An 18410-nucleotide genomic window follows, 5' to 3' on the forward strand; every position below is an offset into this window, starting at 1 on the left:
AGAATTATTTTCTCTTACTGATAACTTGGTCTTTGTATTGATGTGTTTTCTCCCCCCAAAATGTAGGAAAGTGTAGCCTCCAAGTTCTCTAGTTCTCATTAGTTTTAGTTTAATTGTAGATGTACTTTGTCTAGTGGATTATTTCTACTTGGTCTTAATGTTTAAAGAGGCTCAAAAGTAATGTGTTTGAATTTAGTTGTGTAAGATTAAAACGATTGTTTCCACAAATATGAACTTTATCATAAGTCCAGATTATAATGTGAAATACTTTTACTCATGTCAGTTAATTATTATTTGATTTTCAGGTTTTCCCTGATGAATTCCACCTTCAGACTTTGAATCCTTTTCTCCGGGCCTGTGCTGAGTTACACCAAAATGTAAATGTGAAGAACATAATCATTGCTTTAATTGATAGGTAAGTGCTTCCAACACTGGAGGGTAGTGTTCTGACCAGGGACTAATGAATTTAAAACATTTTTGTGAATTACTTACTTTTGTTACATCTTTATTATATTAATGATTTTAAAGCAATTACACTATGAACAGTTTAGTTCTGTAAGTATGAGTATCTACCAGGTGTTTGCCTAGCTTAGGCATGAAGTAGGTTTAGCAGGAGGCATGGAGATAATGAATATTTTTTTTAAAGATTTTATTTATTTATTTGACATACAGAGATCACAAGTAGGCAGAGAGGCAGGCAGAGAGAGAGAGAAGGGGAAGCAGGCTCCCTGATGTGGGGCTTGATCCCACGACCCTGAGATCATGATCTGAGCCGAAGGCAGAGGCTTGAGGCACTGAGCCACCCAGACACCCCTAAACATTCTTTTTTTTTTTTTTTTTAAAGATTTTATTTATTTGAGGGAGAGAGAGCATAAGAGAGGGGGCGGTCAGAGAGAGAAGCAGACTTGAGCCTGATGTGGGACTTGATCCTGGGGCTGCGGGACTCAACCCTGGGACCATGGGATCATGACCTGAGCTCAGGGCAGTCGCTCAACCAACTGAACCACCGAGGCACCTGATAATGAATATTTTTAATCTAGACATTTAGTTGGCAATGTCATACAGATCCATTATTTAACTCTTACATATTCAAAGAACAAAATTTGTTTTTTACGGTAAGGAAAGTTACTTTTTATTGGGCACTGATTTGATTTGGAGTCTCTTTTATCAAGTAGCCATTAGATATGGATGATTGAGAATGTTCAGGTAAAGGGGACGCCTGGGTGACTAGTTGGTTATACGACTGCCTTTGGCTTGGGTCATGATCCTGGAGTCCCAGGATTGAACCCCTCCTCGTCGGGCTCCCTAGCACTCAGCACAGGAGTCTGCTTCTCTCTTTCCCTCTGCCCCTACCCCTGCTCATGTTCTCTCACTTGCTCACTTTCTCAAATAAATAAAATTTAAAAAAATTTTAAAAAGAATGTTCAGGTAAGGGTACCTGGGTGGCTTAGTCAGCTAAGGGTCTGCCCTCAGCTCAGGTGGTGATCCCAGGTCCTGGGATTGAGTCCCACATTGGGCTCTCAGCTCAGCAGGGGATCTACTCTTCCCTCTCCCTCAGCCCCTCCCCTGGCTTGTGCTCTCTCTTGCTCACTCTTTCTCTTTCAAATAAATAAGTAAATAGTTTTAAAAATTTTAACAAAAAATGTTTGGGTAATCATTCTGTCATATTTTTTTAAAAAAGAGTTTTGAAGTATTAAATATGTTTAGTATATGCCCCTTAGGTTTAAATTTTACTTCTTTCAGCATTGGTCTTGGTTAAAAATATTAAACTTGGCTTTTGATAATGGCTCTGATGAGTGTCTGCTTGGCAACTGTGCTGACTGCTAGTATATAACATGTGTCCTACTCATTAGCTTACATATCATTGACCTTATGAAACCAGGAACCCAAGTGAAGATTTATTTCTGCAAATACTTTTATATATATATATATATGTTTTTTTTAAAAAAGATTTTATTTATTTATTTGACAGACACAGTGAGAGAGGGAATGCAAGCAGAGGGAGTGGGAGAGGGAGAAGCAGGCTCCCTGCCAAGCAGGGAGCCCGATGCAGGTCTCCATCCCAGGACCCTGGGATCATGACCTGAGATGAAGGCAGACACTTAACTGAGTCACCCAGGCACTACTTTTTTTAGATTTTAAATACCTAAGTTACTGAAGTCTAAGATGTAGCAGATTCTCCAAATCACTAGTTTAAATCTGGACAGCAAGAATTATATGTGAATTGGGCATACTCTTTTTTTTTTTAAGATTTTATTTATTTATTTGAGAGAGAGCAAAGTGATCAAAGAGGGAGCGGGATCTCAGAGGGGGAGGGAGAAGCAGACTCGCCGCTGAGTGGAGATCCCAATGTGGGACTCAGTCACAGCACCCTGAGATCATGACTTGAGCTGAAGGCAAATGCTTCACTGACTGAGCCACCCAAGTGCCCCTGAATTGGGCATACTCTTAATGGAAGCTGTAATGGGATTTATCTTTTAAAGATTGCTCTTTAAAATCATGGCTGTCAAATACATTTGTCCCTTTAATGCATTTTTATCTGTGATCTACTTGATTAAGTTTCAAAGACTATGGCAAAATCAGGCTGTTAAAAAATCTTATGTATGGTATAAAATATGGCATATAGTAAGAATTCAGTGAAATACGACATCATTGACAAAACTGTTCAGTTAAAAATGAATTGACCACTTATACCATACACAAAAATAAACTCAAAGTGGATTAAAGACCTCAATGTGAGACCTGAAACCATAAAAATCCTAGAAGAGAGCACAGGCAGTAATTTCTCTGACGTTGGCTATAGCAACATATTCTTAGATATGTCTCCTGAGGCAAGGGAAATAAAAGCAAAAATAAACTATTGGGGCTACATAAAAATAAAAAGTTTCTGCACAATGAAAGGAAGCAATCAACAAAACTAAGAGGCAACCTACTGAATGAGAGAAGATATTTGCAGATGACATATCTGATAAATGGTTAGTATCAAAATATATAAAAAGCTGATAAAACTCAATACCCAAAAACCAAATAATCTGACTTAAAAATGGGGAGAAAACATGAATAGACATTTCTCCAAAGAAGACATCCAGATGGCCGACAGACGCATGAAAAGATGCTCAACATCACTTATCATCAGGGATGCAAATCAGAACTAAAATAGTTATATCTCTTCACACCTGTTAGAATAGCTAAAATGAAAAACACAAAAAATAAGTGTTGCCGAGGATGTGGAGAAAAAGGAACCCTCTTTCACTGTTGGTGAGAATGCAGACTGGTATAGCCATTGTGGAAAACAGTGTAGAGGTTCCTCAGAAACTTAAAGATGGAACTACCCTATGATCCAGCAATCACGCTACTTGATATCTACCCAGAAAACACAAAAACACTAATTCAAAGGAATACATGCAACCCTGTGTTAATAGCAGCATTCCCTACAAAAGCCAAATTATGGAAGAAGCCCAAGTGTCTTTGGATAGAGGAATGGATAAAGAAGACATGGTATGTAAGTAATGGGATGTTATTCAGCCATAAAAAGAATGAAATCTTGCTATTTTCAGTGACGTGGATGGAGCTAGAGAGTATTATGCTGAGCTAAGTAAGGCAGAGAAAGACAAATACCATATGATTTCACTCGTGGAATTTAAGAAGCAAGTGAACAAAGGGGAAAAAAAAGAGAGACAAACCAAGAAACAGACTCTTAACTCTAGGGAACAAACTGATGGTTACCAGAGGGAAAGTCAGTGGCGGGTTTGGGGGAATAGGTGATGGGGGATTAAGTAGTGCACTTGTCATGATGAGCAGTGGGTGATGTGTGGAAGTGTTGAATCACCTGAAACTAACATAACGCTGTTAACTCTAATAGAATTAAAAACTTACTAAAAAAATGAATTGAGGGAATGATCAGCTCCACTCCTTGTCCTTTTTTAAAATCTTTTTTAATGTTGTAGGAGAAATACCTTGTAGAAAATATAGAAAAGTGTAAAGAATAAATGTCATCCATAATCCCACTACCTAAATCCCTGTATTTGTTGAAATAAAGATTATTTTCTTTTTCAGATTAGCGTTGTTTGCCCACCGTGAAGATGGACCTGGAATCCCCGCAGATATTAAACTTTTTGACATATTTTCACAGCAGGTGGCTACAGTAATACAGGTTTGTATGGCTTTTCTTCTACATTCTCAAAACTTTGAAACTTCTTAGCTGGTAGATCCTTTTGTGATTGTTTAAGATAAATTTTGTGGTTTTCTCAACATTTCAGTCTAGACAAGACATGCCTTCAGAGGATGTTGTATCTTTACAAGTTTCTCTCATTAATCTTGCTATGAAGTGTTACCCTGATCGTGTGGACTATGTTGATAAAGTTCTAGAAACTACAGTGGAAATATTTAATAAGCTCAACCTTGAACAGTAAGTCAAAGTTACATTTTTATAAAAACCCTTATCAAGTACTTTTTAATCCTAGACTTGTTTTTCTTAATTGCTTTTTGAAATGTTAGCATTTGTCTTAAGCATTTGTTAGATTGGTATGCTTGGTGTTAATCAGTGCAGAAAGTAGCAATCAATTTCTTGGTTGTATACATTGATCAAGTAGTGGCACTCAAGGACTATAAGTAGTCTTTATGGACCAGAGTCTCTCCATTTCAAACCCCTTTGATATATGAATGAGTTAGTTTTCAAACTCGTGAGGAAGTTAGTAGTTGACCTTAGAACAATGTTGGGGTTAGGGGCGCTGACCTTCTATGCAATTGAAAAACTGCTTATAACTTTGAACTACCTAAAACTTAACTACTGATAGCCTGCTGTGTTGACCAGAAGCCTTACCAGTAACAAATGATCAATTAATACATTTTGTACATTCTACATAGTATATACTGTATTCTTACAATTAAGTAAACTAGAGAAAAGAAAATGTTATTTAAAAAACTACAGGAAGAGAAAATACATTTTATTGTACTGTATTTGTAGAAAAACATCCATGTATAAGTCAGCCTGCAGTACTCAAATCCATATTCATGGGTCAGCTGTGTTTATGTTAAGCAGTGTTTCTATAGGAAGTGGTTTCCTAGAGATGAATATGTTTTAAAAAATTAGGAGCATATGTATATTTAAGGTGTGGAAATTAAATTGGCTTAAAATACTTTTCTCTTTGACCTTTGATTTTGATACCATCGAGGAAAAAAGTCTATTTTGTTGCTAATTGAGAGCCTCAAGGTGCTGTCCTAGTCTGTGGCATCCTCTAGTGGCCACTGTGCGTAATTCTGATCCCTTTATCTTTTCCTCAGCAGTCCCCTCGTTGTCTATCTTGTATTGCATCTGAACATGGGGTCAAGCCAGTCCCTTTCCCCTTATCCTTATTATTCATAATTTTGCCTCATATAGTCTTTTTCTTTTTCATCTCCCTTCTTGTGGTTGAGCCACATTAGGAAGATTTCTTATTTTCCTATAACTCTTTTTATTCACCATCCCTCCTTCTTTTGGTTACTTCCATTTTTTGTGAACTGAAAAACATTCCAGATCTTGAGTGTTAAATGTGAGAGAAAATTAAATCATGTGTCTGTAATCTTCTCCCACCAAGTAAGTTTTAAAGTAAAGTTAGACAAAGAATTAGAAATCCCTAGCTCTAAAGATCTTATAAATGCTCCTGTGAGCTGCTGCTTTAAATTCAGCCTGTTTTTCCTTGAGTGCCAGCATCTGATGCAAAAGAAGCAGTTTTTTTTCTGTTTTGTGGAGTTGCTAGTTTTACATGGATTTTTCTCCCTACTTATTTTCATCATGAATATACAGTGTTTATTGGCTGCCTAGCAACCTAACTGCCACTTAAAATGCTTTCCTAAAAATGTCAAATTCTAGACAGTCATTTTAACTCCAGCTGTACAGCCGGTTCGATGTTGTTACATCTTATTTTGTATTAACAGAACATTAAGAGATGAGTACATGTTTGTGTTTAGATAGGAATTTTTATCTTCTCAGAAGGTCATTGGAGTATTTTGAGATGGTGTGATCCACTTGACCTCTTTGTTTTAATGTATAAATGAAAACTTTTCAAGTTTTTATGCAATTAGTATATTTGTATACAGAGAAAGTTAATTTTACTCATTAAAGAGCTGTTGTTTTTCTTTTTGTAGTATTGCTACCAGTAGTGCAGTTTCAAAGGAGCTCACCAGACTTTTGAAGATACCTGTTGACACTTACAACAATATTTTAACAGTCTTGAAATTAAAACATTTTCACCCACTTTTTGAGTACTTTGACTATGAGTCCAGAAAGAGCATGAGTTGTTACGTGCTTAGTAATGTTCTGGATTATAACACAGAAATTGTCTCTCAAGACCAGGTAAGAGGGGCGCCTGGGTGGCTCAGTGGGTTAAGCCTCTGCCTTCGGCTCAGGTCATGATCTCAGGGTCCTGGGATCGAGCCCCGCATTAGGCTTTCTGCTTGGCAGGGAGCCTGCTTCCTCCTCTCTCTCTTTGCCTGCCTCTCTGCCTACTTGTCATCTCTGTCTGTCAAATAAATAATAAAATCTTAAAAAAAAAAACAAAACAGGTAAGAGCATACCAATGTGCTATATATTAGGAAAACTGAGACAATGTAGTAATGATTTTAGATCCTGAGACTCACACATTAAACGGAAGAAGAGTGTAATTTAATACTAAAAAAAAAGATTATGGGGTGCCTGGGTGGCTCAGTCAGTTAAACATCTGCCTTTAGCTCAGGGCATGATCCCAGAGTCCTGGGATCGAGCCCCATGTCGGACTTCCTGCTTGGCGGGGAGCCTGCTTCTCCCTCTGCCTGCTGTTCACCTTGCATGCGTGTGCTCTCTCTGTCAAATAAAATCTTAAAAAAATAAAAAAATTTAAAAAGATTATGATGAGCTTACTCATTATATAAATTAGAAATTAGAAGTGTATAGAGACATACCATAAGAGACTATTTCTCTCAGGAAGCAAACTGAGGATTGCTGGAGTGGGGGGGGTGGTAGGAATGGGGTGGCTGGGTGATGGACATTAAGGAGGGTATGTGCTATGGTAAGCACTGTGAATTGTGTAAGACTGATGGATCACAGACCTGTACCCCAAAACAAAATAATGCATTATATGTTAATAAAGTAAAAAATAAGTGTGGGCTACAGAAAAGTAAATTAGAGGCCTATAAAGAGGAAATTATAAAACTATAATCCCACCAGAAAGAGAATAACTACTATTAATTAATATTTGGTGTATCTCTTTCTAGACTCTTGTCTGTATGTGTATTAGTATACATAAACCTTCTTAAAATAAGAGGAATTATGTTGTTAATACTGGTTTGTTAACTTTACGTAACTGGAAACACTTTTTTAAATTAATTTTAAAAATTTTTTAATTAACATATAATGTATTATTAGCCCCAGGGGTACAGGTCTGTGAATCGCCAGGTTTACACATTTCACGGCACTCACCATAGCACATACCTTCCCCATTGTCCATAACCCCACCACCCTCTCCCTATCCCCCTCCCCCTGGCAACCCTCAGTTTGTTTTGTGAGATTAAGAGTCTCTTAATTTGTCTCCTTCCCGATCCCATCTTGTTTCATTAATTCTTTTCCTACCCTCCAAACCCCCAGATTGCTTCTCCACTTTCTCATATCAGGGAGATCATATGATAGTTGTCTTTCTCTGATTGACTTATTTCGCTAAGCATAATACCCTCTAGTTCCATCCATGTCATTGCAAATGGCAAGATTTCATTTCTTTTGATGGCTGCATAGTATTCCATTGTATATATACCACATCTTCTTTATCCATTCATCTGTTGATGGACATCTAGATTCTTTAACTGGAAACACTTTTCATAGTGACTTTATATGCTGATGGTCTCACCTCAGTGGATTTCTGCCTCTCTCACGTTACAGGTGGATTCCATAATGAATTTGGTATCCACGTTGATTCAGGACCAGCCAGATCAGCCCATAGAAGATCCTGATCCTGAAGACTTTGCTGATGAGCAGAGCCTTGTGGGCAGATTCATTCATCTTCTGCGGTCTGAGGACCCTGACCAACAGTACTTGGTATGAGTTAGCTCAGTTATCATACACCTTCATAGCTTTAGTGAAACCATGTAGATGTGTCTCAAATGGTCTGATGCCCCTATGATCTTAGAAGGTTTTGAAAAAATTGCAACTGAATAAGAGATAAGTGATATTCATGGAGTTTCACTTTATATAGTAGTGCATAATTGTGAGCTTATGGGAAACAAGTTGGTTGCTCTAGTTTCTTTCAAGACTTCTTAAGAATTGCAGAAAACCGATTTTCCTTTAGTTGGATGTTCAGTATTCATTCCATGTTCATTTTCTTTTCGAACTATGCTGCTTTTAGAATTGTCCAGTTGCTTATCATGATAAAATTTAAAGTATAAGCAGCAGTCCTTATATTCAATTGTATTTATGTTTCCAAGGTTTGAAAATAAAAGTTGTATGTGTTTACCACATTGAAAATATATGAAAAGACTTTAATCATATGGTCTTTTTCTTAACCTCTTTTTCATGGTAAAGAACGACCAGTTGAGGTTTTCTCTTTCTTTATCATTAGTAGATATTTGTGAAATGAATAACATGTTGCCTGGCTAGGAATGTTGGTGACTGATCTGGATGATTTATTTTAATGAAAGGTAGCACAGATGGCAGTCTAATTATTGTTTGGGCAAAGTGTAGTTTAACTTGTTGGATTCATAGGCTGATTTAATGAGGAACAATTTTATTTGAGGTTGAGTCCTGACTTTCTCCTGTTGACTTTGTTATAGGACATTCTTGTACTCCATAAGCAGGGTGAAAAAGAAGCTGACTTCTTTTGGCAGTGATAGTCTTTGACTTGCTTTATAAACATTCTGGGCACTCTAGTGTCCCACTTGGTGCACTGTGTATGATTTATACGCAGTGATTGGCTGAGTGTTCAGATATTTTAACTGATTCCCTTATGTTTCTGTGCCTACGTGTGTTTTCTTTTTTTGTTGCTTTCCAAATGCTTTATTAGGAAGTATGCCTTCCACATGTAGCCAATTTATTGTACCTGTGCACTGAACGACCTTTAAGGGAGGATCATTAGCTCTGATTTCCCTAAGGGGAATGCATTCTCTTATCTATTATGTTAGAGAAATTCACAAAACCTGAATATGTCACACATTGTGTCATACATATTAAAAAGTATTTCATGAATCCTTGTGGTTTTTCTGAAACAGTCTGACGTTTATTTCACAATGGCTCTTTTAAAGTATATTGCCATTTCCTTTTACTTTAATGGTCATTTTTTTTTCTGAATCAGGAGGTAAGACATACCAGTAATACACACATAGCTATTTTGCATCCTAGTAATAACCAACATTTTCTGAGCCCTTGCGCCCTTTCCTTGTGTCAGGTACTATAACTCCTCACTTGCCTTACTTGATCTTCCCAACAACAATAACAACCACCACTGCACTTTTCAAATGAAACTTTTACTGCTAAGAGAAGGTAAATGATTTGCTCGGGGTCACTCAGGCAGTAGGTGTTAGAATCTACTCTTAAATAGAAATCTGTCTTCAGAGTCTGCAGTCTCTGTCAACATAGCAGACTTTGTACATGTGTGTATGACAATATGTTACTATCTGTCTCTGCCCCTGACTAGTTGTGTAACCCTGGACACATTATGCAGCCTCTTTGAACTTCAGCCTTCTTTATTTGTGAAATGGAGTTACTATCTGTCTCGGTTGTGATGTCAATTGCATTGACTCCATGAGATAAAAAATACAAAGCATCTACTGTAAAGCCTGCTACATCAGGGGTAGTCAAAAATGTTAGGAATAACAGTGTTTAGAGCCCTCATTTGATTTTATAAATGATTAATCATAGTGCAGGAAAGATTAATGTTTAGAGTTTTTTGTGGGTTTTTTTTTTTTGTCAGATTTTAAACACAGCACGAAAACATTTTGGAGCTGGTGGAAATCAACGGATTCGCTTCACACTGCCACCCTTGGTATTTGCAGCTTATCAATTGGCGTTTCGCTACAAAGAGAATTCTAAAGTGGTGGGTTTACTTTTAAGTATGTCACTACTTTTTTCTCTTTTTTTCTTCTGTGTGTATGTTATTTATTATAGAAAATTTCAAACATACTCAAAAATAGTGGTATAATAAAATTCCAGTTTCAATAAATCATTCATTATACATCTTGTATTAAGTTTTCCTAATGGTGTTGGTAGATTGCATATACTAGCTGAGGGATCACATAAAAACACTTAGAAATGAAAGATGAAAACAGTTCAGATTTCTGCCAAAAGTTTTCCTGTAATTTAAAGATTACTTGAGGGGTACCTGGGTGGCTCAGGTGCAGGCCATGATCTTGGATCCTGGGATTGAGCCCTACATGGGGGTGGGGGTGGTGAGAGGGGTCGTCCTGGCTCAGCGGGAAGTCTGCCTCCCTCTCCCTCTGCCTCTCTCCCCTGCTCATGTGCCTGCATGCACTCTTTCTTTCTGTCTCGAATGAATAAATTCTTAAAAATCTTAAAAAATAAAGATTATTTGTGAGTTGTTTATTTATAGTTTATAAGTTTATTATAAACATTGTTAAGTTTATGACAGAATTGGCTCAGACTGCCTCAGTTTAAGAATGATTTTACTTTCTTAGAGTCTTTACTAGTTCTAAAGTGATACAGTAATTTCATGCAGAGGTTGCAAGTACATAACAGGTGAGATCTAATTCAAGGTAGTTTTGACTCATGAAAGTGCCTAGCATTGCATTATAACCTCTCTCCAAAACCCTGAAATTGAATAATTTTATGAATTGTGTATATTTTTATGCACTACTTCTTAAGCAGAATCATGGCTTAAGTCTTCAGTAGTTTTATAGAAAATACTTTAATCTGATGTACCTGAAAGTTGGACAGTCAGGATAGTGTTAACAAATAAACCTCAGTAAACTTACTTTTCCAACAATAGAGAACTGTATACCTGCCAGCTTGACACAGCAGCTTTTGGCCAATTTATATTATGCCACCTGCTCATTTAGTTCCTTTTCCAGCATTCTATGTATAGATTTTGGTAACAATGGAAAGAGCAACTAGCATTCACTGTGTGCCATATACTGTGCCAAAGACTATCTATATACTTGGATTATTGCATTTAATCCTTGTAGCAAGTCTATAATGATTACCCTCTTTTAAAAATGAAAAGAACTGATTGCTTTAATAAGAAATTTGGATGGTCAAACATGGATAAACTTTAACCTCACTAGTAATTACAACAATGAACCTCTGTTTTAGAAATCATAGTGGTAAAGAGAAAAGAAAAAGAAGGTTTGCAGTGGCAGTGGTGTAATGGGAATTCATTCTCAACTAGTAATGGTGGGCATGTGAAATACTACAGTTTTTTACAGAACTGGCAGTATGTAAGTAGAGCCTTAAAAGAACTAATAATTCCACTTCTAAGAATTTATACTAAGACATAATTAGGGATTCAGTAAACTGCGTGTGTATAGAGCATTAGTATTCATTGGTATTACAGATTATGTCCAAAAGGAAATAGTTAAGTAAATTATGCTATATTCAGTGTGTGAAGTATTTTCTAGTCATTGAAGTGATTTCCAATAACTTAGTATCATGAGGAAAATTGTTAAGACAAAATAAGTGAAGAAAAAGAAATTTGATGCAAATATATGCAGCATGAACCCAATTTAACACTTCTGGTGAGTTACTATAAAGTAGAAAACAAAACCAGAATAGACATCTCAGTTACATTACATTTGCATAGGAAAAAGGTGTTAACATCAGAATGTTATTAGTGATTATTGCTGGGTAGTAGATTTAGGGATGATTACAATTTTTAAAATTTATTCGTTTATTTTCCTAATTCTGTGCAGTTGGGATATGTGCTGATTTTCTGATGAGAAAAAAACAAAATGCCAAATACACAAAAATTACAAAGCCAGTAAGCACAAGTGGATATGTGCTTGATTCACTTGTGTGCTTCATAAATGAAATGGAGAAGGAGGAGGATGATAGAACCTTGAGCTCAGCTTTCCTGCTTTTCTTGTTTGTCCTATAGAAGTTTCATATAAAATGAATATTCTTGAGCAAGTTAATCTTGAAATTAAGGTAACTGAAACTATTTTTTCTCTTTTAGGATGACAAATGGGAAAAGAAATGCCAGAAGATTTTTTCATTTGCTCACCAGACTATTAGTGCTTTGATCAAAGCAGAGCTGGCAGAATTACCCTTAAGACTTTTTCTTCAAGGGGCTCTAGCTGCTGGAGAAATTGGTTTTGAAAATCATGAAACAGTGGCATACGAATTTATGTCCCAGGTGATGGTCTTTTTCTCCTTTCTGTGTTGTTTAATCAGTTTTGCTATGTTCAGTCACCTGTTGTACTTACAGTGGTTGTGCACATGGATTTTCTCTTCACTGAATTTGTAACTACTCCTTTCCCACTGTCTTGGAACTCCTTAATACTCTAATACTTAATACTATATTGATTGGTTTGGAGCAGAAAAATAGATCAGTTACTAGGTGCTATAATGAGATTTAAGATTTCCAGGTGGGTCTTGGTATAAGTGTTTCATGGAGTGAAGAATTCCTTTATTAATTTCAGTTTGAGAACTCTGGGTTAAACAGAAGATAAAACAAGTTTCCTTGTTGCAAGTTGTCAGTTTCTTTCCTGTATCAGCTGTCTTTTTCCTCTCCATGGGAGGCGTCAGCATGTTGTGATATGAAGGGACTGCAGAGGATCTCACAAGATGGGGGTTTTGGTGGGAAGTACTTTAGGAAGTGCTCCAGTAGATGGTAGTAAAGCTCTCTTCTCCTTCTTATTCACCAGGCATTTTCTCTGTATGAAGATGAAATCAGTGATTCCAAAGCACAGCTGGCTGCCATCACCTTGATCATTGGTACTTTTGAGAGGATGAAGTGCTTCAGTGAAGAGAATCATGAACCTTTGAGGACTCAGTGTGCACTTGCTGCATCCAAACTTCTGAAGAAACCTGACCAGGGCCGGGCTGTGAGCACCTGTGCACATCTCTTCTGGTCTGGCAGAAACACAGACAAAAATGGAGAGGAGGTAAGGAGGGAGGTCATTCCTGACCATGTTATAGGAAGGGGGATTGTTAAGAGGGAATAGCTGCCATGGCCCTTGTGTGCTAGAGGTGAAACATTTGGACAAAGGAAATAGCTTTGTTAATTAAAAGAAATGAAATGGACAGTAATGTATAATGTATAGAGAGTTACGTCCTGTGGTGAAGCCCCACTTTGAGTATATTGTAATATAGCAAGTTTATACCACTGCCTTTAAAAAGTATACATAATAAACATAAAACATTTAACATATAAATATGTAAAAACAAATTATAATTGTAAAGTATAGCTGTGTGCTTTAAAAAAAATGAAGAGGTTTTAAATTTGTTGTATGCCTTAAGAGCTACTGTAGGGTTATGTTTATGTCTTCGTGTGAAATGGAACATTTGTAATTCATTAATCTCTTTAACAGACCCTCTCACCCCACCCTCAACCCCTCACTCTTTTATTCTAGCTTCATGGAGGCAAGAGGGTAATGGAATGCCTTAAAAAAGCTCTGAAAATAGCAAATCAGTGCATGGACCCCTCTTTACAAGTGCAACTTTTTATAGAAATTCTGAACAGATATATCTATTTTTATGAAAAGGAAAATGATGCGGTAAGTAAACTATAACAAAATATTGTTAGATAATATTTTCCCATCCTGCTCTTCAGAGGTTTGATACGTAGAAAAGTTTATCATCTTGGTAATTTCATTCTCTAGTATCCTTTTCTGTCTATAGATGTATCTCTCTAAGAGAAGAACTTATTGTGTGTAAGAAAATTCTCATCTCTTTTGTTCATGAATATTTTATGAAAAATAGTCACTGTCTGTTTGAAAAACACACAGTAGGCTGATTGGTTATCAGGTACAAATTTAGAATAATTCCTAAATGGAATATCCTTTTAGCAATGATACAGTGTTGGTCAAGATTTGTTGGTTAAATAAAATACTGCTTTTCTTTTATTGGTTCATGATGCTCTGTTTTTTATTGTTTTTGTTTTTTTTTTTGTTGTTTTTGTTTTCGTTTTTTTGGTGAATGGCCAGTAGTTGCTTAAACCAGGAATGATATTTTCATCTTTCTTTTTATAATTACTTTGGTGACTATTGAGAATAACATAAGAGTCTCAAAACATTTTTATTGAATTATATTTTTTATATGATACATGCTTGATTATGTAACTGTACATATTCTCTTGTAGGTCACAATTCAGGTTTTGAACCAGCTTATCCAAAAGATTCGAGAAGATCTTCCAAATCTTGAGTCCAGTGAAGAAACAGAGCAGATTAACAAACATTTTCATAACACACTGGAACATTTGCGTTTGAGGCGGGAATCACCAGAATCCGAGGGGCCAATTTATGAAGGTCTCATCCTTTAAAAAGAAAACAGGCTCACCATACTCTTTTCCATGTACATCCAGTAAGGGTTTTATTATACTAGGTTTCCCTTCCATAGATTGTGCCTTTCAGAAATGCTGAGGTAGGTTTCCTGTTCTTACCTGTGATGTGTTTTACCCAGCACCTCCAGACACTCACCTTCAGGACCTTAATAAAGTTATTCACTTCATAAGTGTTCAATCTGTCTGATCACCCCAGGTAGCATGATTGATCTGCTATTTAAAACTCACATGGTCTATTAAAAAAAAAAGGCAGAAACAAACCACCACTTATCTCAGCTACTAATGAAGCTTTTCTTCCTTTATTCCATTTTGTTGGTTGTGTAATTTCCTTCATTATTTGGGAGTACTAACTTGAAAGTGTCTATCTCTCTGTTCTCTAGTCCAATTTGAGATTAATTTAGAGGAAAGGGATACTGTATGTGAAATTCAGCTTGGGCTTTTCCCTAATTGCAAGATAAGGCCATGTGGAATATTTTCCCTAAAACTAGAATATATTAGTGCATGTTTGAGAATTTTAAAACACCATGGTCAACACCAAAAGCTCTATTTTGCATATTTGGATTCAGTCATCCATTAAGAACCTATGTTGTCCTCTGGGCATATTTATCAAAATAATTTTGTTCTAAATAGTATAAAATAGGAAATTTGTGATCGATATAATTTATGTATAACCTTTATTATTGTAAATTTAAGGGAAAATGCATCATACAATTATGATTTTTTTTTTTTGCACCAGTGGAACAATAAAGTTGCTATTAACAATTTTGGACTTTTACCCTTTCATGCTAGATCTGTAGAAGGAGCTAGTAGAATGCCTGTGGAGTTTAATAGACAATCTTACATTACAGCATTTGCTTGTTCAGTTCTCAACTTAAGAACTTCTTGAGCAAGGCACCACCTACTCTTTGTTTTATACCCATTTGCTTTCCTTGGCCTTACCCTGTTCTCCTAGGCATGATGTCTCCACTTAAACTCTCAGAAGACTAATTTAGTGTCTGGAAACAACAAACATTTATTTCACAGTTTTCTGGCTTAGGAATTTAGGAGCAGCTTAGCGGTGGTTCTGGCTTAGGGTGTCTCAGGATTTTGGCTGAAGGTTTGGTTGGGGCTGGCTCCAAGCTCATTCACATGACCATTATCTGGAGGCCTCTGTTTCTCTCCTTGTGGGCCTTTACAAGGGCAGCTTGAGTGTCCTCATGACATAGCAGCTGCCTTCCCCAGAGTGACCCACGAAAGAGGGCAAAGAGGCAGCCACATGCCTTTTTATGACCTGACCTTGGAACATACTGTTTTTGCCTTATTCTGTTTGTTAGAAGGGAGTTACTAAGTCTAGTTCAGTGGTAAGAGGAATTAAGCTGTACCTCTTGAAGTGAGAAGTTGCAAATTTATGGGCATTTTCAAATGACCACCTTACTTAACACCTCACCATCTATCTCTCCCCCTGCCATTGATAGATGTCTAGCACTTGTTAGATACTGTGGTCTGAATGTTTGTGTCCTCCCTCTACCCCCCCAAATTAATGTTGAAAACCTGACCCCCAAAGATGTTGAGTGGTGGGGCCTTTGGAAGGTGCTTTTTGGTCATGAGGGTAGAATCTCATGAATGGCATTAGTGCCTTTATTAAAAGAGGCCCCAGAGAGCTTGCTTTCCCCTTTCCACTTTGTGAGGACATAGAGGTTGGCAGTAAGGAACTTGGGGAACGGCCCTCACTCAGCCATGCTGAGTGTCTTGATCTTGGACTTAATAGCTTCCAGAACTGTGAGAAATAAACTTCTGTTTATAAGCTACTCAGTCTATGATACTTTGTTACAGCAGTCTGAACAGACATCAGGTTTTATAGGAATAAGTGTCTATAAAGTTGTAGTATTGGTGCCATTAAAATCTATCAAGTATGCTTAGCTTTTCTGTAGAACCTGTTATTCTAGCAAACCCTTTCTGTACGTTGCAGGTGTCAGTTTACTCTAAACCCGATTGTGGAATGAAGTTGACATGTTCATTTTATTCACACGTTCCATGAAATACAGCTGAAGGGTAAAGATTTGACTTGAGAATACTTGAATTTGAATTCAGAAATGTTCAGCGGTAAAATAATGTTTGTATAGGGTATAAAGTGTTTCACATTTTTTTGGTGAGGTGAAGAGACCAGATTTAAGAAACCAAAGGTCTTCTAATTTTTTTTAAACCGGAGTTCGGCTAATCTTAATTTGCAGATTTCTTTTTATTGAACAGAAGTTGAGCACCTGCTATGTGCCATACATAGGTGCTGGGTATAAAGGTGAACAAGATATGGTCCCTAGCTTTGAGAATTTTCTTCTGGTATGAAGACAGACCAGCAATAATAAAATATATTTCTAGGAGAGCACAGAAGGACTTTCGGGTGTTAGGGGTGTTGGAGTACAGCCTAGAGAGGGTTTTATGAGTCTTCATGTGACTTCAAGTCACAGGGCGTTAGCCTTTTTTTTTTTTTTTTTTTTTAAGCCTTGTGACGCTAATGCTTGACTTGCAGTCCCATATTTTATAGCTAGAGCCAGGCTGTCCAGCAGTGTTCCATGGACTAAAGCAAGTTAAACCCTTAACCTGTCTGTAATGAGAGAAATGCAAAGAAAATGTGGACTAAGAATTAACACACACCAATTTGGCAATTTTATGTCTAGAATCTAATGAATTAGGGTTTGTGTTTTGTAGGTCTGCTTCCCTGGTCCGTTTTCTTCGTTTTTGGGTTTTGAGAGAGAGAAAGAGAGTGCACACGAGCAGGAGGTGGGAGGGGCAGAGAGAGAGAGAATCTTAAGCAGGCTCCACTGACCATGGAGCCCAACACTGGGACTCAGTTACCACCTTGAGATCATGATCTGAGCTGAAATCAAGAGTCAGATGCTCAACCGACTTGAGCCGCCAGGTGCCCCCAAAATACTGGTTCTTAATAGACTGGGGAGAGCAACCCTTCATAGGTGGAGAGAAGCACTGAGCCTAGGTTAGGCCTGATGTCGAGTGGGGAATTCCAAGACTAGGGAATGGTCATTACACATCTAGGAAGGTGATGTAAGTGGAACACCTCCCAAAACATGTATATGTTATACAAAATTCAGCATCCACAAGTAGAATAGCACTGGGTTGCACTGCGTCTTCCAGCTTTAAGTTCATCTTGTACTTAAGTGCTCAAGCAGTATTTTTTTAATTTATTTATAGAGAAGGGGGGAGGGGCAGAGGAGAAGGAGAAAGAATCTTCAGCAGGCTCCATGCATAACGCAGAGCCCAATATAGGGCTTGATCTCACAACACTGAGATCATGACCTGAACTGAAATCAAGAGTCAGACCCCTAACCAACTGAACCGCCCAGGTGCCCCAGTATTTTTATTTTGACTAAGCCAGTCCCCCCTACTGTTCCTGTAGGTGGCACTATGTTGCTGTGACAAAGACCAGAGGCTCTGTCTGGAGTGAGGTAGCTTGGATTCAAAAGCCCACTTGGCTAGCTCTTTGTTCTAGGTAACTTACTTAACCTCTGTGGGCCTCAGTTTCTTCATGTGTAAAATGGGACACTTTTACCTGGACCACAGGGTTGTCATGACCCTATCTATATCGGTTCTTGGATATAATCCATATAAACTTTGAACAGTATCTGACTTAAAATAAGCCCTCAAAGGTTAACTATCAATTCTTACTGAATATTAAAAATATCTGTAAAGGGGCGCCTGGGTGGCTCAGTGGGTTAAAGCCTCTGCCTTCGGCTCGGGTCATGATCCCGGGGTCCTGGGATCGAGCCCCACGTCTGGCTCTCTGCTCGGTGGGGAGCCTGCTTCCTCCTCTCTCTGTCTGCCTCTCTGCCTACTGGTGATCTCTGTCTGTCAAATAAATAAAATCTTTAAAAAAAAAAAAAATCTGTAAAGGCAGAAGCACAAAATAAATGTTCTTGACTCCCCTCCCCCATATTTTTTGGTGTGCAGAAAAAGTTCTGAGTG

The 18410-nt window shown here is 37.5% G+C and overlaps 1 protein-coding gene across 1 annotated transcript in view; it reads left to right on the forward strand.

The window, feature by feature from the left end:
• Positions 1-15215, forward strand: part of VPS35 (VPS35 retromer complex component) — a 28493-nt gene extending 13278 nt beyond the window's left edge. Inside the window, exons 8-17 of the mRNA XM_080828270.1 lie at positions 306-415; positions 4057-4153; positions 4260-4408; positions 6127-6334; positions 7889-8044; positions 9912-10034; positions 12126-12305; positions 12817-13056; positions 13525-13668; positions 14253-15215. Of these exons, the coding sequence (XP_080684396.1) occupies positions 306-415; positions 4057-4153; positions 4260-4408; positions 6127-6334; positions 7889-8044; positions 9912-10034; positions 12126-12305; positions 12817-13056; positions 13525-13668; positions 14253-14432 (1587 nt within the window). The 3' untranslated portion in view covers positions 14433-15215. The remainder of the gene's footprint in view (positions 1-305; positions 416-4056; positions 4154-4259; positions 4409-6126; positions 6335-7888; positions 8045-9911; positions 10035-12125; positions 12306-12816; positions 13057-13524; positions 13669-14252) is intronic.
• Positions 15216-18410: the final 3195 nt, after the last annotated feature.

Source organism: Martes martes, assembly GCF_963455335.1.
Source record: "Martes martes genome assembly, chromosome: 17".
NCBI classification, from domain to species: Eukaryota; Metazoa; Chordata; class Mammalia; order Carnivora; family Mustelidae; genus Martes; species Martes martes.